We start from the raw sequence: 27,674 nt of genomic DNA on the forward strand, positions 1-27,674 counted from the left end.
TCAGTCATCAGTATCAATATCAAGCACCATAGCAAAATACTGGTGATCAATAACAACAATTGCAAAAGCCAATACAGGAATTGCAAAAGCCAATTGTTATATTATCATTTATAACCCGGCTCCACTGCAGCCACGGCGGAAAGCTGCCTCTGCTGAAGGCACCAAGGGGGCTCATTCACTCCCTGACCTGCTACCATGACCCTGCATGTCCCTGCGTGTCCCCAAAGTGTCCCTGTGTGTCCCTGAGCATCCCAAGTGACAGTACCCCAGGAATTCCTATCAGGATTTGGGACAATTTCAAAGAAAATTCCAGAAAATTCCCTAAATTTGTCTCAAATCCCATGTGGGGAGTAGGGAGGGGACAAGTGACACCAGTGATGTCCCCGATGATGTCACTGTCCCCAGTTACAGCACAGTGGTGACATCACTGTTCCCACAGCAGACTTGGGATGTCCTCGATGGCTCTTTGGCATTTCTCGACCACCTCACGGTGGCTATGGTTATCAAGCCAAGGGTCATAACAGGAAGCCCTTTAGATGCACTCCATGTCCCCGAGTGTGTGCAGCAGGTGATCGTTGGCCAGGCGGGCGCTGGCATCCCACAGCCGCTCGGCCTCGGCCCCCTTGGCCGCCAAGGTCACACGGAAGTCACGGGTCGGCTCATTTGTCCCCTTCAGGGCAGCTTTGATGTCCCGAACCCTGCGCCACAGCTCCCGGGGGAATGCAGTGTCTTCGTCACATGCGGCCACCAATTGCTCCAGCATCTCCAAGGCCGCCTCTGCCTGCTCTCTCATTGTGGTGGCCTCCTCCTCCTCCTCACTGCTGTCCACCTCGGCCCCTCCCATAGCATCTTCTATGGCCGCAGTGGTGCCCTCACCGGCGACCACGTCCCTGCAGGCGTCCCGGAATTCGGTGGCCTTCCCCAGCAGCTGGAACCAGCTGTCCACAAGTGTGGCCACCGACTTCTGCCAGGCTCTGGCCACCCTCGTCACCTGGGCCCAGGTGGTCCATGAGGTGCTCTCATAGGTGGCCAGGGCCTGGCCCAGGGAGGTGAGAGTGTACTTGCCCTCGAAGGTGACACCACGGTGCCACCAGGTGACGCCACCGTGGTCCAGGGTGTTCCGGAGGCGATTGGCGAAGCCCTCCAGGCCTGCGTGCAGGCACTCCGGGGGCCCATCCAGCACCTCATCGATTTTTTCCCGCGGGGCCGTGGTGTCTGCCACCTTGTTCAGGGTGGCCACCACGGTGACCAGCGACTCCAGCAGGGATGGGAACAGCTGAGGAGGGGACAGGGGAGGTGTCAGGGACCTGGTGGCTCTTGTGGCCTCCTGCGGTGGTGCCTTTGTGCCCTCCCAGGGTCCCATTCGCCCCCTCCCTGGAGGGCTCTGCTGTCCCCTCTGTCCCTTTGTTACCCCCTCGTCCCGTCTGCCACACCCTGCCCCCCACTGTCCCCCCAACCCCACCACCCTCAGTCCCCTCCACCCCTTTGTCACATCGCCCCTTCCTGCCACACCCTCCTGTCCCCCTTGTGAACCCCTCTCCCCTCTTGCCCCCCCACCACCCTGGTCCCCTCTGGCCCCCCCGGCCCCTCCCGCCACCCCCTGTGTCCCCTGTGTCCCCTGTGTCCCCTGTGTCCCCTCCCGCCCCCGCGCCGGGATTGTCGCACCTCGCGGGGCTCCATGGCTGCTGGGGGACACACCAGGGACGCCTTGGAGACACTCTGGTGACACTTTGGTGACACTCCGGGGAGTGAACACACCCGAGCGACAGTCAGAGACTCGCCCGAATGGGGCGGCCGGGGGGGTGGGGAGGGGCGAGGGAAAGGTGAGGTCACCCCCCAGCACCGCCCCCCCGCCGGCAGGGCCAGGGCGGGGCCCCCAATGTCCCGCCGATGTCCCCAACGAGACCCCAATGTCCCCTGAGTGTCCCCACATGGCCCTGATGTCTCCTCAGGGTCCTGAACAAGGCCCAAGTGTCCCCCGATGTCCTGTTGGGGACACTGCGGGGACATCAGGGACATTGTGGTGACCCAAAACGGGACAGGGGACGTCAGGTTGGCCCTGGTGTCTCCAAGGGAAGGACACGGGGGTGTCCCCAAGGTCCCCAATGTCCCTCAGGGTGTCCCCGTGCCCCAGCGGTGACAGGGCCACCCACGTGTCCCCACCCCTGCCCCGCCAGCGCCCCCTGGGCCACCTCCAGCCTCCGTGTCACCTCCTTGTGCCCTTCCCCTGGTGTCCCCAAGGCCACCACGATGTCCCCAGGCATCCGGGCAGCGCTGGGGAAGCCCTGTCCCCTTGTCCCCCATGGCGTCACCTCCCTGTCCCGGGTGACAGCGGCCACCAACGTCCCCAGCGCCCGCGTCACCTCCTCCAGCTGCCCCAGCACATCCGCGGTGACCTCGTTGGTGGCCACGGTGGCCTCGGCGCTGGCCCTGGTGGCCCCGCTGGTGGCCAGGTGATGCTGCAATGTCCCCAGATCCCGCCAGGCCACCTTGCAGGACACGGCCACCATGGCCAGGGCCAGCAGCAGGTGACCGTCCTCGGCCACCCCCAGGGACACTGCAGGGACATGGGGACACTGGACAGGTGGCACCAGGGACACGGCAGTGCCACCAGCCCAGTGCCACCTGTTCAATCCCCGAGTCCCTGTGCCACTGCCACCAGTCCTGTCCCAGTGTCCCCAGTTCCCCAGTGCCACCAGCCCAGTGCCACCAATTCCACCCCAGTGCCACCAGTGTCACCACCCCAGTGTCCCTGAGGCTGTCCCAGTGCAACCACCCCCGTATCATCATTCCAGTGCCACCAACCCGGTGTCGACAGTTCTGTCCCACTGTCGCCAGTGTTTTGGGGGGTTTAGGGGATCCCAGGTGGAGTTTAGGGCCTCCCAGGGAGTTTGGGTGAATCCCAGATAAAGTTTGGAGGGTCCTGGGGGGTTTGGGGGGATCCTGGAAGGTTTGGAGATCCCAGGTGAGGTTTTGGGGGTCCCAGGTGAGGTTTCCAGGGAATTGGGTAATCCCAGTTGAGAATTCCCAAAGTTTTGGGGTTTCCCAGGTGAAAACATGGGCCAGGGATTCAGGGGGGCCGAGGGGCTCGGGCCTGGGAGCATTTTGGGGGCTTCAATCAATGGGGAGGGCCTGGGGGGTGCCGAGGGGGAGGCGTGGTGAGTGTGTGGGGGGCTCTCATGGATTTGATGCCTCAGGTTTTGGCTTTTTTGTTTTTCAGATTCTGTGCTGCTTTACTCTGTGGGTTTGGGCTTCATATTAAGGGATGCTGAGCTCTGTTCACAGAGCAGGGAGACAAAACAATTCCTTTCCAGCTGTGAACCCAAGGACACATAATCCAAACTTCAGGCCCAAGAGCATAAACAACGGGCACTGAAGAGAGAAAAACAAGAAGGATGGGACTTCATCATCTAAAGACATAATTGGACAATTAACTCCAACATGCAAATGGAGCAGAACTTATAAAAGTGACAGACCTCGTGACCGGCCGTCCATTTTGTGGCCATTTTGGTTCATCTTGGGTGTAGCCCTGGCTGGGCTCTTGTTCTGCCCAAGGTGTATCCATGGAGGCCTTTTAACAAATGCCTGCTTTGTTGTGTAACCGTGTCTGGCCTCTGTTCTAGGTCAGCCTTGTGAAGGCCTCAGTTTGTGGCGAGCACGAAGGGAGCCGAGGCACCTGGGCAGGGCTGGAGCAGAGGCAGAGGAAGGTGCAGCTGCTGCCCCCAGCCCGCGGCACTGGCGGGGCCCAGGTGCGGGGCAGAGGGTGCGGGAGGCCGAGAAGCTCGGGAGGAGCGAGAGAGGCGTGAGCGGCTGCAGGGGCGCTGTGTTTATCGGGTGAGCGCGGTGGGAAGGGGCGTTTTGTGCTCGGGAGCGCAGCGGGTGCGGGGCTCGCTGTGCCCCGGGCCGGGGAGGGCGGGCGCTGTGAGCAGCGGGGTTGGATTGCGGGGCTGGGCTTGGCCTGGGGCCGGCAGTGCTGGCGCAGGGATCGTTCCCGCAGCGCCGCTCCGGAGCGCCGCGCTCGGAATCTCGCTCTTTCTCTCTCTCGTTGGTTCTTTTAATTTCTACTCAGAGCTGTTAAAATTCCGTGTGTATATTCTGCTGCGAGTGCTGTAGTGATATTATCCCGAGAGACAGTCCCCAGAGATTAGCACTGAGAAACTGGGGCACAGTGACCAACGCTGCAGCACTTGGAGGGGGCTGTGCCCCGTGGGATGGACTCAGCTTGGAGAAGTTCCTGGAGAAGTCTCCGGTGGGAGAGAGCCCAGGGTGCAGCAGGGGAACGACTCCTGTCCCTGAGCAGAGGGAGAAGCCCCGGGGCATGAACTGGACCCGGCCCCATTCCCTGTCTGCAGCACTGCCGGGGTAGGAGGTGCAGCTGGAAGGAGGGAGGCGTGGGGGAAAGCGGGATTTAAGGGTCTTCTCTTATTTCTCATTATCCTGCTCTGAGTTTTTGGAGTTTTCTGTCCGAAATCTCTCCCCTCCCCGACTCATACACAGGGATTTGGGGCGGTTTTCCCTTTTTGGGGGAAATCAAAGCGATGCACTGATGCTCCTCATTAGGGGTAGGAAAAGTCAGCCTCCAAGACTCCCGGCTGAGCTAGAGCCACTGGAGCCGCAGTGCCGGGAAAGCCGTGGCGAGAGGTGCGGAGAAGTTTGTGTTTTCAGCCTAATCCCCTCGGGCCCGGGCCCGGGCCCGTTCCAGGGCTGCTCCTCAGCTCCGGCTCTGCCCTCACGCAGCCCGGGGCGCCCTGAGAGCGCGGGGCGGGGCTGTGCCGTGTGCAGAGCCCGCCCCTGGCTGCGATTGGGCGAGTATGCCGTCAGTCGTGGTTGTGGCGCGCTGATTGGTGGGAGCGGGGCGGAGTAGGGCCCCGGTGGCGGGCTGAGGGCGGCCGTGGCTGGATAGCGGCGCCATTGTCGGAGTGTGTGTGCGGTGCCGTGAGCGGCGGGAGCGGCCGGAGCGCGGTGAGGCGGCGGCGGAGCTCGGAGGCGGCCGCAGCGCAGGTGGGAGCCGCGCTGGGTTGTGCGGGGGCTCGGGGCTGGCTGCGGGCCTCGGGGGCGGCAGGGGGCTCGGGCGGGTTCGTTGTGCCGTGTCCGGCCCGTGTTGCCGCTGGCGTGAGGAGCGGCTGCCCGCGGTCTCCTTGCGGCCGCTGCCTCGGCAGGAGCCGCTGGCGGAGCAGCGCTGGCTCGGCGCGGTTGCTGTGGCTGGGACAGAGGGGGCTGCCCCGTGCCCGGGGCTGTGCGGGGAAATTCCCGTGGCCGGAGGTTTCTGTGCGCAGAGGAGACAGAGGAGTCCTGTAAAAGTGACTTTATTGCTGAGAAGAGGGAGAGGCCGTGGGGCATTTGCCGTGCGCTCTCTGCCGTTGTTGTAGTTCGCAGCCTCCTTTTTATCCTCATTTTCCCGACCTCATCTCCCTCTCCCTTTGCCCACTGGCTGAGGTACTTGGAAGGTTCAGACCTCCTGATCCGTTAAGTGCATGTCCTCGTTAATTTGCATTCCCACTTTTGTAGAACAGCCGATATTCACGGCTCTGGTAAGTCTTTGTTCTTCTGGAAGTTCAGGAATTCAGCGGGACTTTGTCTGAGCAGCGGTCCATGTAAATTAGGAACAGTTTTTGAAACTGGTGTTTTTTCCCTTCCTTATGTACGAGTCCCTGACCCAATCTCCAGGTAGATTCACTCAGTGATTTTTTTTTCTTTTCCGTTTTTTTTTTTTTCTTTCTTTTTTCCTTACTGAGTCTTCTTTGGTTTTGGGATTATTCGCAGTGCCCTCATTCCCGGTCGTTCTGTAGCCGTTTCTGGATCAGGAGGCCTGGCTGCCACCTGCATGCCTTTCACTCAGCTGCTGAATGAGCTGCACTCTCAAGGTGTGGAGCATGGTAAAAAGATGAGAGTTGCTGTAGCACGTCAGAGAAGAAACAACATTCGTTTAACCCATGATCTGTCAGGGAGCCACGAAACCATGTCCCCTTCCCATCCTTTCCACGTTTGGACCAATACATGAACTGCTTTTTTGTTTCCGTTGGTTTTTTTTTCACCACTTTTCCTTTGTTATCTCTTTGCCAACAGCAGTTTGAGTCATTTAATTTTCCACAAATTTCTCTTTTTTTCTGCTAACAGATGATCTGATCCCATCCCATGGTTAAGTGTTGTGTTCCTCATTTCAGTGGATTGGTCGGCAGGAAGGTCAGGAGCTGGAGCTGTCTGGTTGGTTATTACGAGGAGAGCTTGTAATCTAATGATGCCATTGAAATGAGAAATGGGTTCTGTGGCTCCTGATATGAATTGGTTCGGGTTCCCAGGGGCTGGTCCATGGTGTTGTAGGATTTGTTCTGGTGGACGTTTATGTTTTTGTAATTGTTTGCACTGCCTCAGGAGCCAGGGCTGCATCAATGGCCGATTTTCTCTAATTTAAATATCAATTTAAACTTGGATTCCCAGCTGATTTCGCTGAAGCTGGAGTAGCAGAAACACCCCAGTGCTCTAATATACCGTATATAAAATAGACATTGACAGCACATGTTGGGGGTGGGCAGAGGGATGATTGCCCCCCATTTGTTTATAGTGAAGTTTTCACAACATTCTCCATGTTCTGTTTCCCTTTGCAACTTCACCCGTTTCTGTTGCAGGGTCAGATATCCTCCCCCTGGGCTCTGCCTTGAGCTGTGCAAATTCCATCAGTGCAAGCAGTCAGAGCTTGGGGTGAGGGGCAGAGGGAATCAGCCCAATTCCTGCCCCAGGCATGAGATCCAGGTACATTGTCCACACTTTGCTAGCAGTGTTCATTTGCATTTCTAAAGCTCCTCTCCAGCCTGACTAGAACCAAAGCTTCTCTTCCCTGGCAGTAATCTGATGACTCCCCTGTTCCTTTCCCACCTACCTTCCCTTGCTTTTTTTTGATGCCTTTTTTTTTCTTGTTTTTAAACAGTATTCTGTTAACTGTTTATGAGTTAAAGCATGACCTTTAAATCTCTTCTAGTTTTGTTGCCTGTCGTTATCTCTGTAGGTATCTTTTGGACTGTTCCCAGTGTGTTGAGATGTTGAACTCAACTCTGTTGAGTGGTGTAACACCCCTTAAATAAAACCTTTGAGATTCATTTCCCCAAGGCAAAGAAAACCAAGCCTGAGCAGAGAAATAAGATTTAAAAGAACCAAACTCATTTTGCAGCGCTGCAATAGCAGGCAGCCCAGAGTGTGGGTGTCAGTGAGCCCCAGAGTGGAATTGTGCCGTGGTGTTCCCCAGCAGCTGTGGCAGTGCAGGCCCAGCCAGCGCTGAAGCTGCAGCAGTGGCAGCAAGGCTTGGCCCCAGGGGCTGGAGATGGCAGAGGAGGGTGGCCAGGATTGCAGAGGATTCCAGGCGAGGATCTGTGGGCAGGTGCAGGGGCTTGGCCTGCTGTGGAGCCCTGGCTGCTGCTGCGTTTCCTTCAGGGCAGGCTCAGGGGCGGCCTCCCATCCTCCTGCTGCGGGCGGGAAGTGCAAATCTCCAGGGCTTCAGAGCCCTTGAGGCCAGGCTGAGGGGTCCCCCCGTGTTGAGCTGTGCTGGCGGCTGTTTCTGGCCTCAGGGACACTTGTCATGGGCCCCTTGGCCACCAGTGGTGCTGCTTTGCACTCCTTAGGCAGGAGCCGATGTCCTGGCTGGGTGTTGGCAGCAGCAAAGTGCCAGGGCAGGCTCTGTGCCAGCCCAGCTTCCTGTGGGAGAATGTGCCTTGATATCTGCTCCAGTGGTTGCTGAAGCAGTGAGAATTGCTTTTGCCCCCCTGTTAGGTGCCATGGTGTCAGCAGAAGATGTTGAAGCCTTCCTGCTCAGGGCATTTCAGTGCCAGGCTCTCACAGGCACCCACAGCTGCGCGGGTTGAGCTGAGTATGGTGCGGTGACCTGCGCTGTGTCTGATTCCCCTTCCTTCCCTCCCATTAAACAGGGTGCTGCTTTTAGAAACCACTTGTCCTGGTTGCTTCAGAGTGCTTTGGATAGACTCCATATCTAATTTTCCCTCTTTCCCTGGGGCTGCCAGAACTTCAGGGTTCACTTCAACATAGGCCTGGCCAGACATTTGACACAGAGGTGCAATAGAACTGGCCTCTGTATCACCGTTTATAATATTAATTTGCATTCCAAGTTTAGTGATCAAATCCCTTCCCAGTGAATCATGATAACAATTAGGACCAAGTAAAAATTCATGTATTTCAAATCCCTCCCCCAGATGTACGAATAGTGGTTGAACAAAACCACGCATCTTTCCCCCTTATCTCCTCACTAATCAAACATATCTTTAGCATTTTCCCCCCCATATGTCGAAGATTGAGAGTGGATTTAGAGGTCCCTGTGTCCATCAGGAAATGCCTCCTCTCAATGCAGACCCACCCTGAATGTTCTCAAGGGCTGCAGTGTGGAGGGTCCGTGGTGTGATGGGAGCTGTGACAGCCCTGCCAATCCATGTGCATCAAGGGGTGGACTTGCTGGTCCTGAGGGTGCTGCTGTCTGTGCTTGCAGTGTCCTTGTGCCCTGCAGCTGGAGCCCTGGTTCCTTGCCAGGGGCTGTTTGCGTGGGCTCTCCCCTGCCGAGGAGGGCAATGCCTCTGCCAGGTGCTTGTGGCCGAGCCGTGCCCTGGGTGCTGGGGCCCCCTTGGGCCCTGGGGTTGATCCCTCAGGGGCTGTAGGAGCTGTGTCCTGGCCTTTGCCTTCAGCTTGGCCTTTTGCTGCTCCCTTCTTGCATTCACCTGCTGTGCCTTTGTGCCCAAGTGCTGCAGGGCATTCTTGTGCCCGTCCTGCAGCCCCCTCAGTGCCTGTGGGTGCTTGTCTTGCTTTACAAGAGAGGTGTCTGCTCGGGAAGGCAGAAAAAGCCTCTCTTGGAATGGAGAATGCAAACCCCCACCCTCTTCATTTTTAGACTAGTGAAATCAAGGGGCTCTCAGGCAAAGATATGGGAATAGGAATACCAGTTCTTTACCAGTGTGTATAATAAAGCAAACAACCACCAACAGCTGCAGCACTGACAGCAAACAGAGCCCGGACCCAGTCCCGGCCTTTGGGCTGCGGCGCTTTCCCCTTGGGTGCAGTTCCGGGCACGGCCGGCAGGGGCGCTGGTGGCTCCCGCGGGGCGGGGCAGCGCATCCCTCCCATGGGAACCTCTCTGAACGGAAATAGAGCAATCCCTTCATCTAACTCTTTCACTTTTTTACCTTCTGTAGCCTTTCTCCCGTGTTTTGAGAAAGAATTTGGAGAGGGCTGCCTTTTAACTGAGCTCCTAGTGTTTTGATAAGGTGCTTCCTATACAGCAAGAGAGTTTTCCTGAACAGCCGGAGCTGTGGTTACCGAGGGGATGTAACTCAGAGCAGGACGGGGTCAGGGGAGGATATCCCGCTGAGGCTCGGTGGGAGTGTGGGCAGGATCTGCTGCCAGAATCGGCAGAGGGGGATCTTCCTGCGAAGCCCGAGGCAGAGTGTGGGTAGCCCCCACCTGGCTGATGGCGGCTGATCTGGCAGCTCCCGGCAGAGCAAACGCAGGTGGGAGAGCTCGGCAGTGGCGGCGGTGCCCAGCGCAGGTGGCACGGGCAGGGCAGCCGGGGATGGGATGGCTGGGACCCCCCCTGGGTGCGGTGGGCGCGGTGACCTTGGAGCAGGCGGCAGGACAGAGCAACCCCCATCTTCCCCAGCATGGCCGGCAGAGCGGCCACGGGCCAGGCAGTGGGAGCAGGGCACACAAATTGAGCGACAGCACCGGGGCAGGTGGAGCTGCCCTGGGCAGTGAGGCCACACCTGGGATGGAAACCGGGGCAGGCGGAGCTGAGGCGGGCAGCGAGCCGGGACCCGGGACAGGCGCCTGGGCCGCGAACGGAGGGGGCAAGACCTGCAGAGGATCCCACTCTCTTTCTGATTTTTCCTCCTGCTCCTCTCCCTTTCATTTCCCTTTGTCTTTTCTTGTTATGTCTCGGATGTTTCTGATACTTGAAAGATTTTTATTCTCCTAAAATCTCCTGTCTAACATATGGCATATTATCTTTCTTCTAAATTAAATGACGTTTTTTAAGTAACAAATCCAGGAGTCCCTGGGTTGGGTTTTTTGGGGATGTTTGGAGAATGAAGCAGTCCAAGGCTGAGCGGCAAAGGTCCCTTGGGGGGACATCGGGGGTGGCGGTGGCGGCTGCCGGCAGAGGCAGCCTGGAGGAGCAGAGCCCTGTGTCCCCCAGGAGCCCAGAGAGGGGGGAGCGCCGCCATTGGCGGGAGCCTCAAGAGCCAGGAGAGGGGTAGGGGGGACTCCTTGGAGCCGCTGCAGCCCAGAGCAGAGAATGAGGGGAGAAGGGAGCCCTGGAGCTCAAACAGCCCCGGCATCCCGAAATGGGGAGAGCGAAGCAGGGGGAGCTTTTGGCATTGCTGGGACTGCCAGCAGCCTGGGCAGGGCGGGCACTGAGGAGAAGGGAGACCCCCAATCCAAGCGCAACCCCCAGCAGCTGGGACGGGCGGAAACCCCCGAACACCAGAGGGGTGGAACTAGAGACGGGGAACTTTTGGGAGGCGTTTTCAGGGCTGAATCTGGGTGTTTATGAGTTTTTCCTGGAGCCCTGATGGCCGGTGACTTGTAGAGATGGACTCGGGCAGAGGGACGTTCAAACTCAATGTGTGTTGGGGAAGATGAAACAGGAAAACCTTATAAATATGATTGTCTAGGAGAAGATTTTGGGAATATAGGAATAATAAGGAAGATTGAAATGAAAGCAAGCTTTGAGATACCTTAGTTAGTGAACAACTGGAAACAATGGTGTGGCCCAACTGAAGGTAATCCCCTTTTGATGAAACAATTCCCTTTGCTTGCAGACAGATCCAAGGGTCAGAGCAGACCCTACTGGCTCAGCAGAAGGGGTCCAAAGAGGAGTTTTTAGGGTTTAAAATGTAACACAGTATGGTGATCTAATGATTTTTACAGGCTGTATGTAAATGCTGTAGGATTTGCATCTGATTCTAGATTGGTGAGTGAGAAATAAAATATTCAACAGAGAAGAAGATTGATTGTATTGTAATGGGAACCTTACTCTCTTATGCTTTTGCTCTCTGTTACCCTCTCACCCTCTCTACCCCTCTCTTCTCTCGAGCCTGCTCCGAGCTGTGCCTGGCAGATCCGAGCAGGGCCCTGCACCCAGGCCCTTTGCAATAAACCGCAAGTTCCACGACCTGGCTGCAGAGCTCTCTCGTCTCCGTCTGTCCCGACCGTCCTCCACCCAGTGCTCCTACAAACGCACTCATCCCTTGTTTTCCCCAAAGCAGGATTTCCCATTGCCAAAGCCTGGGAGGCTGCGAGGAAGAGGAAGATGCCCTGGGACACTGAGACAGGTGAAGAGGAAGTCAGTGCCCCTTTCCCCTCTGTGCTGCTCCATCTCCCAGCCCAGCACGGCCCCGGCTGCAGCTCAGCCCTGGGGGATCTCCTTGCCCTTGCCTGTGGCATGGAGGCAAATCCCATCCTGTCCTTGTCCTTCCTCCACCAGAGCGGGAGCTGAGCATGGAGAGCAGGGAGGACAAATGCCCGCGGCAGAACCTGGTGGAAGAGGCCGTTTTGAGTGGCTCCACAGCGCAGGAAGCCAACGGGGAGGAAAAGCCCCGGAGATGCCGCACGAGGAGGGGCTGCAAACGCAGCTGGCGGGGATCTGAGGGGGAAAGAGCCAGCCTGGGCCGGGAAGGCGGCCGGAGATTGAGCCAGAGCTCGGAGCTGGTGCCCCATGAGCAGCTCCATGATGGGGAGAAGCCCCACACGTGCGTGGAGTGTGGGAAGAGCTTCAGGTGGAACTCCCAACTGCTCAAGCACCAGAGGATCCACACTGGGGAACGGCCCTACGAGTGTTGGGAGTGTGGGAAGCGCTTCAGCCTGAGCTCCAGCCTGATCAGCCACCAGAGGACCCACACTGGGGAGAGGCCGTACAAGTGCTCCGAGTGTGGGATGTGCTTCAGCGTGAGCTCCAGCTTGATCAGGCACCAGAGGACCCACACTGGGGAGAGGCCCTACGAGTGTTCGAAGTGTGGGAAGAGGTTTAAGACCAGCTCCCATCTCCTCCGGCACTATCAGAGTCACAGGGAGGAGAGGCCCTTCCAATGCCTCGACTGCGGGAAGCGATTCAAGCAGAACTCCGATCTCACCAACCACCAGCGCATCCACACAGGGGACAGGCCCTACGAGTGTGATAAATGCAGGAAGAGGTTTCGTACCAGCTCCGTTCTCCTCCTGCACTATCGGATTCACACAGAGGAGAGGCCCTTCCGCTGCCCCGACTGCGGGAAGGGATTCAAGCGCAACTCCCACCTCATCACCCACCGGCGCATCCACACAGGGAAGAGGCCCTATGAGTGTCCCCAGTGTGGGAAGAGCTTCTCCAGCAGCTCTAACTTGACCCGACACCAACGGAGGCACCGGTAAGGGAAGCCCTGTGAGTGCCCCGAGTGCAGGCAGAGCTTCGTGCGCTGCTCCAGCTCCATCCCCCACTGGAGGAGGCACTTTGGGCACAGCCCAGGTGAGCCACATTCCCTGTGATCCATGTTGGGAACACACCTGGCTGCTTCTCCTTTTGGTTTGGCCTTAATTTTCCTCTGCTTCACCTTCATCCTTTAAAAACACCCAAAACTGGATTAAATGAAGTAAATTAATTGAATATATCTGAAGTTCCATAATTTCTCAGTTGTTTTAGATGGAATTTTGGATTTGGGGACGCGTTCTGTGTCAAGTACTGCTGTTGCTAAGAGGAAGGATGTTAATGTCACCTTTCTTGTGTTGCTAAGAGCTGCTCCCCTGACCCAAACCCCAACTCCACCCTTGGGATGCCCTATAAAAACTGCCTTTGTCTTTTCTTTGGGGGGTAAGAAATGGATTCCCAAAGGATCAGCCCTTTTCCCACTGGATTGCAAAGGATCAGCCTCATTCTCCACTGGATTCCTAGAGGATCAAGCTTTTCCCACTGGATTCCAAGAGGGTCAGCCTTTTTCACTGGATTCCCGGAGAATTTTGACTCTGTCACTGTTGTTTTTTTGTTTGTACTTCTGCATTCGTATTTTTAATTTTTCCTAATAAAGAACTGTTATTTCTATTCCCATATCTTTTCCTGAGAGCCCCTTAATTTCAAATTATTATTATTAGTAGTAGTATTAGTATTAGTATATTGTTATTACTATTATTATTAATCAAAGGGAGGGGGTATATAGTTTCCATTCCAGTGGAAACTCCTGAAATGGGGAGACACCCCTAAGGATGGGCCGTGTCAAATAGTTCCTCAAGTAGGTAAATGAGTTTATGGTTATGCATGAGGGTCAATGCAACAGGCTGATGTAATCAAGACTGAATAATTAAGGGATTTCCCCGAAAATAACTGGGGGGTCTTGAAGGCCATAACAACCTTCGCCCCTTGGTCCTTGTCTCCCATGACATCAGCCTGTTGCATATTCATAGACTCTTTGCATATCCATAAACGCATTTACATATTTTAGGAAGAAACAAAATTGGCTTCGTCCTGTTTGGGGTCCCACCCCCGTCCCAGCTCAATTTCGGGTGTCCCATCCCTCTCCCAGCTCAGTTTTGGGATCCCATACCTCTCCCAGCCTAATTTTGGTGTCCCATTCCCCTCCCACCTCAATTTTGGGGTCCCAACCCTCTTTTCCCTGCTCTCCCTCCCCTTTCATATTTTTCCGCCAGTCCTCTCCCCCATGTTTGGTTTTGGGGGCTCCAGGCCCCTCCTGCTCCGTTTTGGGGTCCCGACCCCATTTTGGATTAATTTGGGGTCCCCAGCCCATCCCCAGGGTCACCTTCCCCCCCTCCCCATATCCGCCCCTGGCAACTGATGGCTCACCAGCGAGACACGCTCTGATTGGCTGGAAATTACCCCGCGCGGTCACTGAGTATTTACCGCAGTGAGAGGCCTTGGTCTGTGGCTGGCAAGTGATGAGTCAGAGTCGGGCCGGGCGCTGATTGGCTGAAAATCGCTGAGCGGGGCCAGGGCTCTGAGTTTGTGCGCCGCAAGTGGAACGTCATCGGTGTCGCGCGTTCTGATTGGTCGGGATCTGTTTTGTGGTGGGGACGGGAGGAACTGGGGTTTCTTGAGGTTTCTTTGGGTGTATTTAGGGTTTGTTTGGGGTTTATTTGGGGTTATTTATGGACTAATTGGGGTTTCTTTCGTGTTTTTCTTGGTTTATTTCTGTTTATTTGGGGTTATTTGGAATTATTTGGGTATTTTGGAAGTATTCGTGTTTGTTTGGGTTTATTTGGGTTTATTTGGAATTATTTGGGGTTCTTGGGGTAATGTTGGTGTATATGGGGTTTTTTTTTGTTCAGTGTGCTTGATATCATTTGGGTTTTTTTGGCTTTAAATTTGGGGAGGTTTTTTTCGTTTTTTGGGGTTCTTTGGATTTGTTTGGGGTTATTTGGGGGATTTCTAGGTATTGTTTGGGGTTGTTTGGGGATATTTGGGGTTTTTTTCAGGTGTTTTGGGGTTATTTGAGTTTTTTGGGGTCACGTAAGGTCAAAAGCTCCGGGTGATTTTTTACTGCAAAAATCGGGAATTTTTCCTTAAAAATCTGAGAGTTTTCCCCCAAGAAACCACGAATGTTCCCTTAAAAATCCCGGACTTTTCCCAGCCAATAGCAGCGCGCCCGGCCCCATACCAACCAATCACCGCGGGTCTCCCCTCAGGAACACCAGCCTCTCTGTGCACCTATCCAACCAATCACTGCATGCCTCCCTTCAGACATGCCCGCCTCTCACACACCGAACAAACCTATCATCGCGTTCCTCCTCTCAGCTACTCTCGCCGCTCTCGACCTGAACCGACCAATCACCGGGCGTCTTCCCTCAGCAATTCCCGCCTTCTTTGCCTCTATTCAACCAATCACCGCGCGCCTGCCTTCAGCAGAGCCCGCCTGCCCCGCCCATCTCCTGTCAATCACCATGCCCCCACTCCCTCTACGAAACCAACCAATCACCGGGCGTCTCCCGTCACCAACTCCCGTGCTCTCCGCGCTGCTCCAGCCAATCAGAGCCGAGCTGAAAGCAACGCCCCTTGACCCCGAGGCCGGGCATGGAGCGGGCGCCCCCTCCCCCCCCCACCTCGTCCCCGGGACCCCCTCAGGGCCCCCCGGGAGCCGCCCCGGGCTCGGGCGGGTCCTTCGGGAGGCGCTGGAGAGAGCGGGGGAGGCGCTGGGAGAGGACGGGGGGCTCCGGGAGCTGCTGAGGAGGCGCAGGGACAGGTGAGGGGTCGTGAGGGGAATTTGGGGAGGGGTCTTGAGGAGGTTTGGGGGGGATTTGGGGAGGGTCTGGGGGGAACTTGAGGAGGTTTTAGCGGGGTCTGGGGGTGCTGGGGGGGCTATGGGGGGAATTTGGGGAGGGGTCCTCGAGGGGTGTCACGATCCGTTGTCACGGACGGGTTTCGTGATGGTTCATGGATTTCATCTAAGGGTGCAAAAAGAACTGACATGGTACAAGGAGGTTTGCAATGATAATTGAAACAAATGCACCTTTATTGAATGACCACAGCAAAATGCGATAGAGGGATTAAGGGAGAGAAAAAGACAGAGGAAGAGAGGGAATAGGGCTGCCAAACGTAGAGACAAAGTCCTTTGGTCCAGTCCAGTCGAGGACCCGCCTGTTGCGTCGGGGAGATCTCAAAGTCTCTCTCTAACTCAGAGGTTTTTATTATGATAACTCTATTGGAAATTAAGGAATAGATGTAACAGGTAGTCCATGCTCTCAGCAGTAACCGAGAGCCATTGTCTTCTTGGTCCAGCGGTCACAACCTGCAGGCAAACATCTCGCTTTGGTCAGCTTGCCTCCCCCACACACCTGCCCCGGGCTGGGGGTTTCAGTACCAGTCCTTGGAAGGAGCAGAGGGGCCTTTTCACATGGGGGTTCCATGTCTCAGTCCTTGATGGAGAGGCTCCTTCCATCTCAGTCTGTCTGTCACGGTGGTTGTGAAACAGGTGAGGGTCTTCTGTGGGGGGACCACCTGAAACTCAGGAGAAGTCCAGCCAGGCCGAGAGGTGGGACAGCTCCCAAGGCTGTTGTTGCAACAAGGGCACGGTGCCCCCTTATTACAGCGTCCTGAGTGGGTCGCTGCTGGTGAGAGAGAGACGGTGAAACTTGTTTCTAGATCAGAAAGCTGAATTTATTGATATATAATATATAATACATTATAACTATACTAATAAGAATAAAGAGAGAGGTTGCAGAGCTGCTAAGCTAAGCTAAGAATAGATAGAAGGAATCTATAACAAAGTTGTGCCCAAGGACTCGGTCCCAGGCTTGCATTATGTGATTGGCCCTTAATTATAAACAAGAAGCATGAGCCAATCAAGATACCCCTGTTGCATTCCACAGCATCTGATAATAATTGTTTACCTTCTCTTCTGAGGCCTCTGGCCTCCAGAAGACGCAGAAATCCGAAAGAAAGGATTTCTGTGAAGAAATGTCTGCGACACCCCCTTCTTCTTCTCCTTGGGCTCAGTGTAGCACACAGCAAACATCACCTGTGAGAACAATGGCTTAGCAACGCTCTCAGATCTAGGGCATTGTTGGCATGTGACTTTCTCCTTTGGAGCCAGAGATTTAAGACAGGGGCGGTCTTTTCTTGGTGGTCCCCAAATGACGATCCTGAGGCAGATGAGGGAAAATTCGGAACCGACTCTCTCACAAATATAAAATTATTTCTTAAATTATATAAATTTAAGTTATATGATGTTTTCATAAATTAAAATAACATTTTATTAAAATTAAATGTATTAGTTATTTTAACCTAATTAGATATTCCTAATAAGGGTTGAGCTCTCCCTCCCTGCTCAGTGCAGGATGTGGGGAGGGAGCGATGCTGATGGGGCCGGGGGGGCTGCAGCTCTGGGGGGGTGGAAAAACGGCGAGGTTCTGGTGCTGCTGCTCTTCTTCCTCCTCTTCTTCTTTCCAGTTCCTCCTTCCCCCACCTCCTCCTCATTTCTTATCCTGCCTCCTTCTCCTCCTCTCTCCGGCGTTTCTCCTGATCCATCCTCTTCCTCTTCCTCTTCTTCCTCCTCCACCTCCTCTTCCCGCTCCCCCCGGGCCCAGCCCCCACCCTTTGTCCCCCTCCCTTTGCCCAAATCCGCCGCCCCCCAAACCCCTCCCCATCACCCCCAATAAACGGGCCCGGGCCCAACTGGGAAGCTTTATTGGGAGCACTGGGAGCAGGCACTGGGCGGGGGCAGAGCGCCAGCGGGGCTGGGGGGGACACGGGACCCCCCAAAATCAGCAGAGCGGGGAAGGAGCGGGGGGTCCCGGCCGGGCCCGAGCCCACGGGGAGGGGCTGCGGCCGCCGCCGGCTCAGGAGCTCTGTGGGCAGAGAAAAGGGGGTGACACCGGGCTGGGGGCCCCGGCGGGAGCGCACACGCTCCGCCACGGCGGGGACGCCACCCCCGGCACCCGCCCTGACCTTCTTGCGCAGGGAGAAGCCGAGCCCCAGCGCCAGGAAGACGAAGCCCAAGACGAAGCCCCCGATGCCCGTCAGCATCTTGCTGCGGGCGGCGTCCGGCGGCATCTCTGGGGGGTCCGCAGGGCTCAGCACCCCCAAAATCTCTCACCGACACACCAAGGCGCTCCGAGCGCCCCCTCCAGGCTCATTCCAGTCCCTTCCAGTCGCAACCGGCATCCTCTAAACCCCCTGCCCTTTGCTCCCAGCGCCCCCAAACTCCCTCCCAGTCACACCCAGCACCCCCAAACTCCCTCCCAGTCACACCCAGCACCCCCAAACTCCCTCCCAGTGCCCACCAGGACCCCTCCAAGCCCATCCCACCCTCCCCAGCATCCCCCAAACCCCTTCCCAGCCCTTGCCCAGCCCCCAGCCCCTCTCCCACTTCCAGCCCGGCTCTCTCCAGCTCCCTCCCAGTAGCTCCTAGCACAGCCCAGCGGCTCTGCCAGCGCCCCCAGGGGCTCCCCCGTACCCCAGTGCCGCCTCAGGGGCTGCTCCAGGCTGACGTGCTCCACCTGGCAGCTGTAGCTGAGCCCGCGCCGGGGCGGCGTTTCCAGCAGCACCAGCAGCTGGTGTGTCCAGTCCCCGTTGGGGACTACGTCGGTGGCCACCACGTGCCCCGAGAGCTCCTGCTGGCCCTGGAACCACCTCACCTGGACGGCAGCAGGGTAGAAATCCATCACGGAGCAGAGCAGGCGGCCGGGGCCGGGCTGGGAGCTCGAGCGGGGCACCAGCGAGATGGACACGCTGGGGGGCACTGGGAGAGAGAGAGGAGAGGGCTGGGTTTGGCTGGAAAGGGACTGGGAATGGGCTAGGGAGGGACTGGGAGCGATTGGGGTGGCGCTGAGAGAGATGGGACAGGGTGGGGCGCGCTGGGACGGATGTTGGACGTCCGGGCTTGAACGGAGAATGAACTGGGAATTAGTTTTTAATGGATTTGGAATAGGCTGAGAAGAGGAGGGAGGGACTTTGGAAGTACTGAGAGCAACTAGGATGGCACTCAGAGGGATTTTGGTGGCCCTGGAATTAACTGGGAATGAAGTGCGCGGCACTGGGAGGCCGAGTCCAGCGCGGGGCCCTCGGGATTTGAGCGCCAGGGACTCTGCATGGCAACCGATGAGTCACCAGAGAGACGCGCTCTCATTGGCTGAAAGGAGCCGGCTACACGGACAACCGGGATGGACACGCCGGGCAGGCCCAGGGATGGACTGGGACGGACTGGGAGAGCCACGGGGGTCACTGGGTGGGACAGGAGGCCCCGGGGTTGTTCCGAAGGCGGGCTGAGGGCCCTGGGCTGATTCTCAGAGACGTTTTGAGGGGCTCCAGGGTCATTGGCAGGGCAGGGCCCGAGGGGACACGCTCTGCCCCGCGCTCATCTCGGTGCCCCGTGAGGAACGGGGCAGCAAGCTCGCAGCCGGCCCGGCAGAACGTGTAAACCGCAGCCCGATTATCCTCCAGTATTTCCGGGATTCCGTTGCAGCACCGAGCCTGTGTCTCCCCATAGGGGGTGTCTCCCACGAACACCCCCACGTCGCTGTCGAACATCATGTACTGCTTCCGGTTGTAGATGTACCTCCTCACGAACCTCACCTTCTCCATACCAATAATGAAGTGACACTCTCTCGTTCTCATCTCCTGGAACACTTCTGTGAGTGCAGAACACAGATCCGGGGTGGTCCCCCCAGCACGCCCCCAGCGCTCCGGGGGCCACCCTGGATCCCGACTCCGCACCCGCTGTGCCCCACGGCCGCCATGGGACCCTCCTGCCCGCGCTGCCGCTTCCTCTTTGCCACCCTTCCCCCATTTCCTCTTTCACATCCGCTCCCCTCCCACCTCCGACCGCTCCCAAATGACTTTTGCGGGGCCATTTCACCACAAATCCCCCGATACCCAGCCCCCTCGGGATCAGTTTTGGCGACCCACCTCCCGTTTTCCCCCCTTCCCCACCCTCTCACACCCCTCCCCCCACCCCTCAGCCCGTCCCGCTCTCCCTTTGGGGGGTCCCCTCCTCCTCCCCCTCCATTCCGGGCTCCCCCCTTCGCCCCCTTTTCCCCCTTCTCCCCCCCGTCCCAGCGCCTCCCGCCCCCGCTCACCCGAGAGCTCCGCGCCCGCAGCCGGGGGGGCTCCCAGCACCACCAGTGCCACCAGCAGGGCCCCAGCTGCCGCCCCTCGCCCCATGGCCGGGGCCGGGCAGGGAGCAGCAGCCCCAAAGCAGCCGCGCTGCGCTGGGAGCGCCAGTCCGGAGCAGGGCGGGCTCGGCAGCGCCGCGCGCTCTCATTGGCTGCCGCCGCTTCTGGGCACCGATCGGCCACGGGCTCTGCCCGGCAACCGAAGAGGCAATCCAACGCCCCGAGCTCTCATTGGCTGTGCCGCCTCCTGCCTGCGCTGCCATTGGCTGAGGACTTTCCGGGACGCTGCAGCCCCGGGCTGGGGGTTTTTTGGGCAGGGGGAACCTTGGGGCGCTGGGCAGGTGGGAGCTCAGGTGAGCCCAGCAATGCGTGCCCAGGTGCGCGGCATCTCAGGGCTGCCCGTGGCGAGCGGTGACGCTGGCCCGATGCCAGGCACCCCCAGAGCCGCTCTGTCCCTGCCCCCCGCAGCCGCACAGGGACAGAAAATGGAACCGAGGGTTCCTGCGTGGGGACAAGGACCGGGAGAGATCCCTCAGCAAATCCCGCACGGGCACAACAGACCCGGCCTGGGCACACGGAGGGAATTTATTACCAACCAAATCACAGCAGCACAAGGAGAAGGGAAAGAAATCTCCCAACACTTTCCTCCTGCCCAACACGGATCACCCAGAACAGGGGTCACCAGGGCTCTGCCCAACGGGGGTCACTGGGGATCATCCAGCGCGGATCCTCCCATGGGGGATGGAGCTGGAGTAGCGCATGAAGCTCTTCCCACACTCGGGACACTCACAGGACCTCTAACTGATGTGGAAGTGCTGGTGAGTGACAATCTCTGAATCCCACCTGAAGCTCTTCTGACATTCCAAACACTCCTAGGGCCATTCCCCAGTGTGGATGTTCAGGTGTTCCTTCAGGGTGGAGCTGGAGCTGAAACCCTTCCCACATTCCAAGCACTTGTGGGGCTTCTCCCTGCCATGAGGCTCCACCAGCTCTGAGCTCTGGCTGCATCTCCAGCCGCCTTCCTGGCTCAGGGAAGCTCTTTCCTCCCCACACCTCCCTGGGCTGGGTTTGCAGCCCCTCCTTGTGAGGGATCTCTGGGGCTTTTCCTCCTCCTCCATCCGGCCACAGCTTGGGAATGACAAACCCTGGCTTGGGGGAAACCAAGGTGGGAGCGCCTTGGAGTAGAGGCTCCTCCTGGCCAGGTCCATCTCTGGAACTCAGCAGGAGTCTTGTGTCCATAAAAATCTCCACAAGGTCAAGATTCAGCCCGAAAAAGCTCTCTCAGGAGTTCCCTATTGCTGATCTCTCCACTTTTTGGGTTCCAGAAGTTTCCTTTCCTCAGGATCATGGGGGTCCAATGGTTCCAGGGGTTCTCCATTGTCCAGCGTCCTTCTTAGGGATGATCCAGGGGCTTTTGGGGGTCCATGGGGGCCCTTCTCCCCTGATGCTCTGCTGTGCGATCCCAGGGATCCCAGGGGTCCCTCCTCTCCAGGCTCCCCCCCTTTCCAGTCTGCCGGGGTCCCCCAGCTCTGGGATCGCCCCTCTCTGCTCTCCCCACTCTGGGGGTCCCAGGGGTTCCCCTCCTCTGCTCTCCTGGGGGTCCCCAGGACCAATGTCCTCCCCAGTCCATACTGGGCAATGGCCATGTGGGCCCCCAAAGATCCCCCAAGGGGCTCAGCTTTGGGCTCCTGCAAGATCCAAACCTACACACTCAGAGAAAAAAACCTCCCAGGGACACCAGGTGATATTTGGGGTCAGTTTCACAATCTGTGAGCTCCAAACACACCCCAATAAAAAACCCTCTCAGGGACCACCCAATGGATTTGGGACGAGCTCCCCCTCCCCGCTCACCTGCAGGGCAAGCTGGGGGCGATGGTCCCGCGGCTGCGGCCACAGGGGGCACTGGAACCTCCTGTTCCTCCTGTTCCTGCTCCTGCTCCTCCTCTTCCTGCTCCTCCTTTTCCTCTCTCTGTCTCTCCTCCTCCTCCTTCCTAACCCCACCTCCTCCCCAGTTCCTGCCTTCTGTGTATTTAGAGTGGGGAACCTTGCTCGTTTTTAGAACTAGAACAAAGATCCCAGACGGAACAAGGCTTGCTGCTTTTAGTCAGAAGTATCAGTGACTAAAGGTCACGTTTCTTTTGGTTTGGTGCCCTCCTTTTTCCTCCTCAGTGTTCAGGCTGGGCTATGGGGTGTCCTTGTTTGCTGCATTTTCCGAGTTTCTCTTGCACCCTTCGGGCCATCGGCTGTGCCCTGGGAGGGTTCTTTGTGCTCCTTTGTGACACAGGAGAACCTTCCAGGTGGTTTCTGCGTGAGCTGCTGCTGGGATGTCGCAGGAACAGCGCCACGTCCCCATGGTGTTCCCGTTGCTGTGGGACACGGAGGCCTCAGTGCCCAGAGTGGCTCTGGGCTTGTTGCCGGAGGATCCTCCTGCCCGAGGCATTCTCAGCAGCCAGCCCAGCCCTGACAGGTGTCCTTCTGTGCTTGCAGGTGTTATGTTTGCCCAATTATCCCATCATAAAAAAAACCCAAACAATATTTAAGGTAGCAGCAATTTTAATCAAATAGTTTAGCAAATATATAAATAAGGGATAATATGGTTCAAATAATAGCACATAAGCAAAAACAACCGCGGGGTATGGAGGGCAGGGTTCAATGACCCTTGCCACTTCACGTACAAGCTTGCCAAGTGAAAGTCCCCCCTTATATGCCATGTGTCAATGCCATCTCCTCCTATTTTCTGTTCGTCACTTTTCTGTCTCCGCCCTCCTCACCACCTTTACCACGCATGCGCCACCACTCGGTTTGGTGGTCGCACAAGTCTTTGGGGGTCGTCACTGATGAAGGCCATATAGTCTTCTTCATTGTCCTTTAATTCACCTTTGGGTTACACATGAGCACCAAGCCAGGATAATGTAAGCCAAAACTAAGATATTACTACATTTTAGCATCAAAGCAATAAATCTCTTATAGCGGGCATTTTCCTGGGACCAAACCAGATGTTCACTTCTCTCAGTTAATTTTTAGTAACTGTTCTCTCTTGATTTTTCCTCCTATCCTTGAACATCTGCCAGGAGAGGGGGTAGAGCCCCTCCTCTCCCTTTTTTCTTTGGCATTACAACTTTTAACTGTTTTATTATTTCCAAATATTAATTACTGTATCAATATTGATGACTGTTTCAATTTTATCAGCATGAATCACACCTATTTACCACATTGTTCTCTCTCAGTGTGTGCAGGGCCTGGATTTCCTCCATTCCAAGAGGGTGATCCACAGGGATCTGAAGAGCTCCAACATCCTCCTGGGCATGGACGGCTCTGTCAGGCTGGATGGGTGTTCCTGGCCAGGCACGGCGCTCCTGGGCTGCGGGTGTGGGGCTGCTTCCCAGGGAGAGCCAGAGCCCCACAAGGGCTGCTGGGGGCACTGCCCGGCCCCTGCTGCCAGCTGAGAGCGGCTGCCCCTGCAGAGAGCTCAGCAGAGGAGCAGGGTGCCAGCAGTGCCTTTGCTCTGCCTATGGCCCTGCCAGAGGGGCTGCAGTGGGAATCTAAAGCTCCAAGGGAATCAGTAAAAGCCACTGCATGAAAGCTGAGGGTTTCTTGAAGGGTCCAGTTCCATCTTTCCTTGGCTTACAGCCCTGAGGGCTTTTCCAGCTGACTTCACGACTGCACTCTCAGATTGAGAGTGGGGAGTCTTGGTGCTTGGTTTCCTCATTGCAGCTGCCTTTGACAGGGTTTGTTTCTGTCCTCAGCTGATTTTGGCCTCTGCGCTCAGCTCAGCCCTGAGCAGGACCAGCGCAGCTCCATGGTGGGCACGGCTCACTGGATGGCCCCAGAAGTTGTGACCAGATCTCCTTATGGCCCCAAGGTGGACATTGGGCCTTTGGCACTGTGACCATCGAGATGGTGGAAGGAGAACCTCCTTACTTCAGGGAAACGGCGGCCATGGTAAGAGGCAAATTCTGCAGTGGCTGCAGAGGCCTGTGAGCACAGGGGGACCCTGCACTGGGAGCAGCAGCTGGAGGTTTCTGCACATGGGAAGGGAATTCCCAGAGGACTCCAGCCTCAACACAGATGAATGTTCTTCAGTCTCCAGCAACAATTTGCTTTGGGATTTATGTTGTTGCAGCTCATCTGGCTGTAAAGATGACCTGGAAATGTGAAGCAAGTGCATCAGGTCTAATGTTACCTTGCAAGAAAACCACAAACCACCCCCAAATCCCAGCCCCAAACACAACAAGTTTTCTGCAGGAGCTTCTAAAAGACATTTTGCAAGATGATCTCTCCCCTGATTCTTCTCACTGGGAAACTTGTTGAGAACATGAAGATGATTGTTTAACATCCCCATAGTCTAACATATTTCTTTCCTAGTCCAAGCTACTTTATCTGGGTCACCAAGCCTGAGCTTTCAGCATCACAAACCTCCTGTTTCTTGCCTGACAGTTTCTGGGATGGGGCATCAGGAATGCATTTACTTGAGTGTCAGTGGCACTGCAGAGATGCACTTGATGTAAGAATCCTCTGAAATAACACAGGCAGACCACACTGACTCTGGAAAGTGGCCTGTAAAGTTGGTGTCCATATTTGGAGATGCAAAATGTGCTATTTCTGATGGAGCTTCCTACTAACAGAGTCAGCCAATGGAACTGGCTCTCAAGGCGAGATCATTTGGATGTTGCAGTGGCTGTGGCAGCCCCAGGGTTTGGGTTTTTTGGTTGGCATAGCAAAATGAGCTTTGAGCAGCATCTGTGGCAGGGAGGAAAGTGCCCCTGGAGCTGGGGCTGAGGCCCCGGGGTGGATGTGAGCCCGTGTGGGTGTGAAGGGAGCTGGCAGAGCGCTGAGTTTGCTTTCCCTGCAGGCTCGCGCTCTGATCCGGCAGAACGGGACCCCGCAGCTGCAGGAGCCCCGGCGCCTGTCGGCTCTGCTGCGGGACTGCCTCGAGTGCAGCCTGGAGCCGGACGAGGAGCGGCGCTGGGCTGCCCAGGAGCTGCTGCAGCTGAGGGCCAGGGGCTGCAGGGGAAGCAGCAGCGCCAGGGAGGGGTTTTCTTGTGGGGCCCCCTCCGACAGTCTCCAGTCTGGCTGCGTTCCACACGCAGAGCAAGCAGAATCCTCGCCTGCTGTGGCTTGGCAGGCTCCTTTGGAGCTCATCTGGGCCTGGTGCCCCACAGCGAGCAGGGACATCTTCAAGCAGCTCAGGGGGCCCAGAGCCCTGCCTGACCTGAGCTTGGATGTTTCCAGGGAGGAGGCACCTCCCACATCTCTGGGTACCTTCTGTCAGTGTTTCCCCATTCTGCTGGTTAAAAAACTCTTCCTTAGATCTAATCTGAGCCTGCTTCCCTCTCCTGAGTTTCAAAGCATTTCCCTTTGTCCTGTTGCAACAGAGCCTGTGAGGAACTTGACTCTGGAAAGTAACAGTTCATTTCTTTCCTCTTTATCCTTTGGGCAGCACCCATTTTTATCATCAGCCAAGCCTCTCTCCAGCCTGACACCTCTGATCACTGCAGTGAAGCAACTGAGGGAGCAGCAGAGGAGATGAAGCCCTTGAGGACAGCTTTCAGTTACAGTAGTCAGGACAACTAGTTAGTTATGGTAGTTAGCACTGGTAGTTAGTTATGGTAGTTAGCACTGGTAGTTAGTTATGGGAGTTAGGACAGCCTGTTTGTTATGGCAGTTGTTTGAATAAAAACTCTCTTAACCCTCAACTGCCTTGCCGTGTCCCTTCCTCCTCCCGCTGTCCCTCAGCTGCCCGGAGCAATGTGAGGGGAGAGCGGGCCCAGCCTGGCCCAGAGCTGAGCCCCAGCAGAGCCCTGGCAGAGCCCAGAGCAACCTCGGCCCCTGCAGAGTCAGCCTGGAAGGAGGCGCTTGGAGCCTTCTGGGCTGCACCCGGCTCTTGGTTACAAACTGGGTGTGCTGGAAAATGCCACCGGCTCTGCACGAGGGCAGAAGGGGCCCGGGGAAGGCCCAAGCGCTCCATGCAAGGGAAAAACCTGCCCTGGGTTTGTTATAAATAACTGGGTAGTGTTGGCTTTTGCTATTATGTATTGACTTCTGCAAGTTTTTCTTAGACACACTGATTTTGATAGAGTACAATTTTGTCGTGGTTTCACTGACAGGAAGTAAGGGGTTTTTTTGGGATATGCTGTGGTTACCAATAGATGCTCAGGTTTTGACATTGGCACCTGATGTAGCCACTGAGGTTTGGAGACACGTCTGAGAACACACAGGGGTTAAAAACCAGAGCTGCTCCTCTGGGAAGCTGTCTTGGGACTTCGAGGGAAAGAGGTTGGATCTCCCTCTCCTGCCCAGCTGCTGCTGCTGGGCGGGAGAGGGGCAGCCATGTGGTAGGCCTGGGCCTGGACAGAGATGGGAGGTGAGGAGGCCCTTGAGGATGGAAGGGTGGAAGAGTGCCAAGAGACATCGGGCAGCCACCCCCCCCCCCTCCCTGCAGGGCAGAGAGAGAGGGAGAGCCAGCATCTGAATTTGATAGCGGTGCCGGTGCCGGCCCAGGAGGAGAAGGAGGAGGTGCAGCGAGAAGGTGCCCGGCAGGGCAGTGTGCAGCGTGGGAGTTCCGGAGCTCCAGACAGGCACGAGACTGAAATTTTTAACCCTTTTCTTGCATGATAGAAACCTTGCAAATGCTGGTCCTCCTGGAGCTGAATGAGAAGAGAGATAAGAGATGAGATAAGAGGGGATGGGCCACGAGGGAAGTGCAGAAGACTCTTGAGTGCGGGGGAGAGATGACGGAGTGGCCTTTTGGCTGGACTTTTCTTGTGTGGCCATAGATGGAACCATTTTTTTCCTGTGACACAGAGACTGCATTTAGGGGGAGGGAGTGCCTCAGAACCAGGAGGGTTCAGTGTGGGTACCTGTCGCAGACATTTCTCCACAGAAATCCTTTCTTTTGGATTTCTGCATCTTCGGGAGGCCAGAGGCCCCCGAAGAGAAGGTAAACAATTATTATCAGCTGCTGTGGAATGCAACAGGGACACCTTGATTGGTTCATTTCCTATGTTTATAATTAAGGGCCAATCACCAGTACAAGCTAGGGGACTGAGTCCCTGGACACAGCTTTGTTTGGGATTCTTTTCTATCTATTCTTAGCTTAGCTAGCAGCTCTGCAAACCTCTCTCTATATTCTATTTAGTATAGTCATAATGTATTATATATAATATCTTAATAAATCAGCCTTCTGATCAAGATACAATATTCACCGTCTCTCTCTCACCAGCAGCGCCCACACAGGTCGCTGTAATAGGTACCCCTCAGCCCCAGGGGTGCAAAAAATTTGGGGGGGACAGATGTCCCCAAGGAGAGACTGTGCCTTTTTGGAGTGAGACAAGACATCCTTGAAAGACAACCCTAGAAGAAGCTCTGGTCCATGCACAGTGGTGAGAGCACTGGGCATGGAAGGAAGATGTCACGATGGCAAAGGATTTTCCGGGCAGTGCTGAGTGACATGGGAGCACACGAGGTTTCAGCGTGTTTCCAGGGGAAGCCTATGGTGCAAGAAGGACTCCTCTCCTCTTGATGAATTGAAGATTGAGTATTCTAAAGGGTGGTGCCGGACTGAGAGTTGGTGATTTGGGGGGAATGTATTGCATTGGGAAATTTGGTGGGTGGGAGGAGGAAAATGCTTTTGTAAAGTTTTCATTTTCCTTGTGGTTCTTTTTTTCTTTTCTTGTAGTTTAGTTAATAAAGTTTTCTTTATTTCTAAGCAGGAGCCTGCTTTGCTTATTCCTGGTAACATCTTACAGCAGACACCAGGGAGAGGGTATTCTCATGGGGGCGCTGGCATTGTGCCAGGGTCAAACTATGACACATGGGAAGGTTGAATGGGAAACCCACTTCTGTCCTGGCAGCACGGGTGCATCAACTCAAGGAGGGAAACACTAACCAAGGGAGTTCCACTAAAGTGAAGGTACCTCTAGCATGTATGCCCAGGAAAGGGGGGCCCTGCCTGTAGCCAGGGAGAGGCACGGAAAACCAGATCTTTTGGACGGTGTGGATCCGATGGCCTGGCACATCAGAACCACAAAAATACAATGCCTTAGTTGATACTGGTGCGCAGTGTACCCTGATACCATCAGGGCATGTGGGGACAG

General features: G+C 56.2%; 1 protein-coding gene and 1 pseudogene across 1 annotated transcript; one reads left to right on the top strand and one right to left on the bottom strand.

The window, feature by feature from the left end:
- LOC131093377 (uncharacterized) overlaps window positions 1–27,674 on the top strand; it is a 1,138,058-nt pseudogene that overhangs the window by 426,059 nt on the left and 684,325 nt on the right.
- Window positions 17,270–19,673, bottom strand: LOC131093435 (class II histocompatibility antigen, B-L beta chain-like). The gene is made up of 5 exons (XM_058040603.1): window positions 19,543–19,673; window positions 18,808–19,095; window positions 17,922–18,206; window positions 17,414–17,520; window positions 17,270–17,313 (listed from the first exon to the last, which is right to left on the bottom strand). Exons 1-5 carry the CDS (start codon window positions 19,625–19,627, stop codon window positions 17,305–17,307), a joined length of 774 nt encoding a protein of 257 aa, XP_057896586.1. The 5' UTR covers window positions 19,628–19,673; the 3' UTR covers window positions 17,270–17,304.

The sequence above is a fragment of the Melospiza georgiana genome, chromosome 25 (genome assembly GCF_028018845.1).
Source record: "Melospiza georgiana isolate bMelGeo1 chromosome 25, bMelGeo1.pri, whole genome shotgun sequence".
Lineage (NCBI taxonomy): Eukaryota > Metazoa > Chordata > Aves > Passeriformes > Passerellidae > Melospiza > Melospiza georgiana.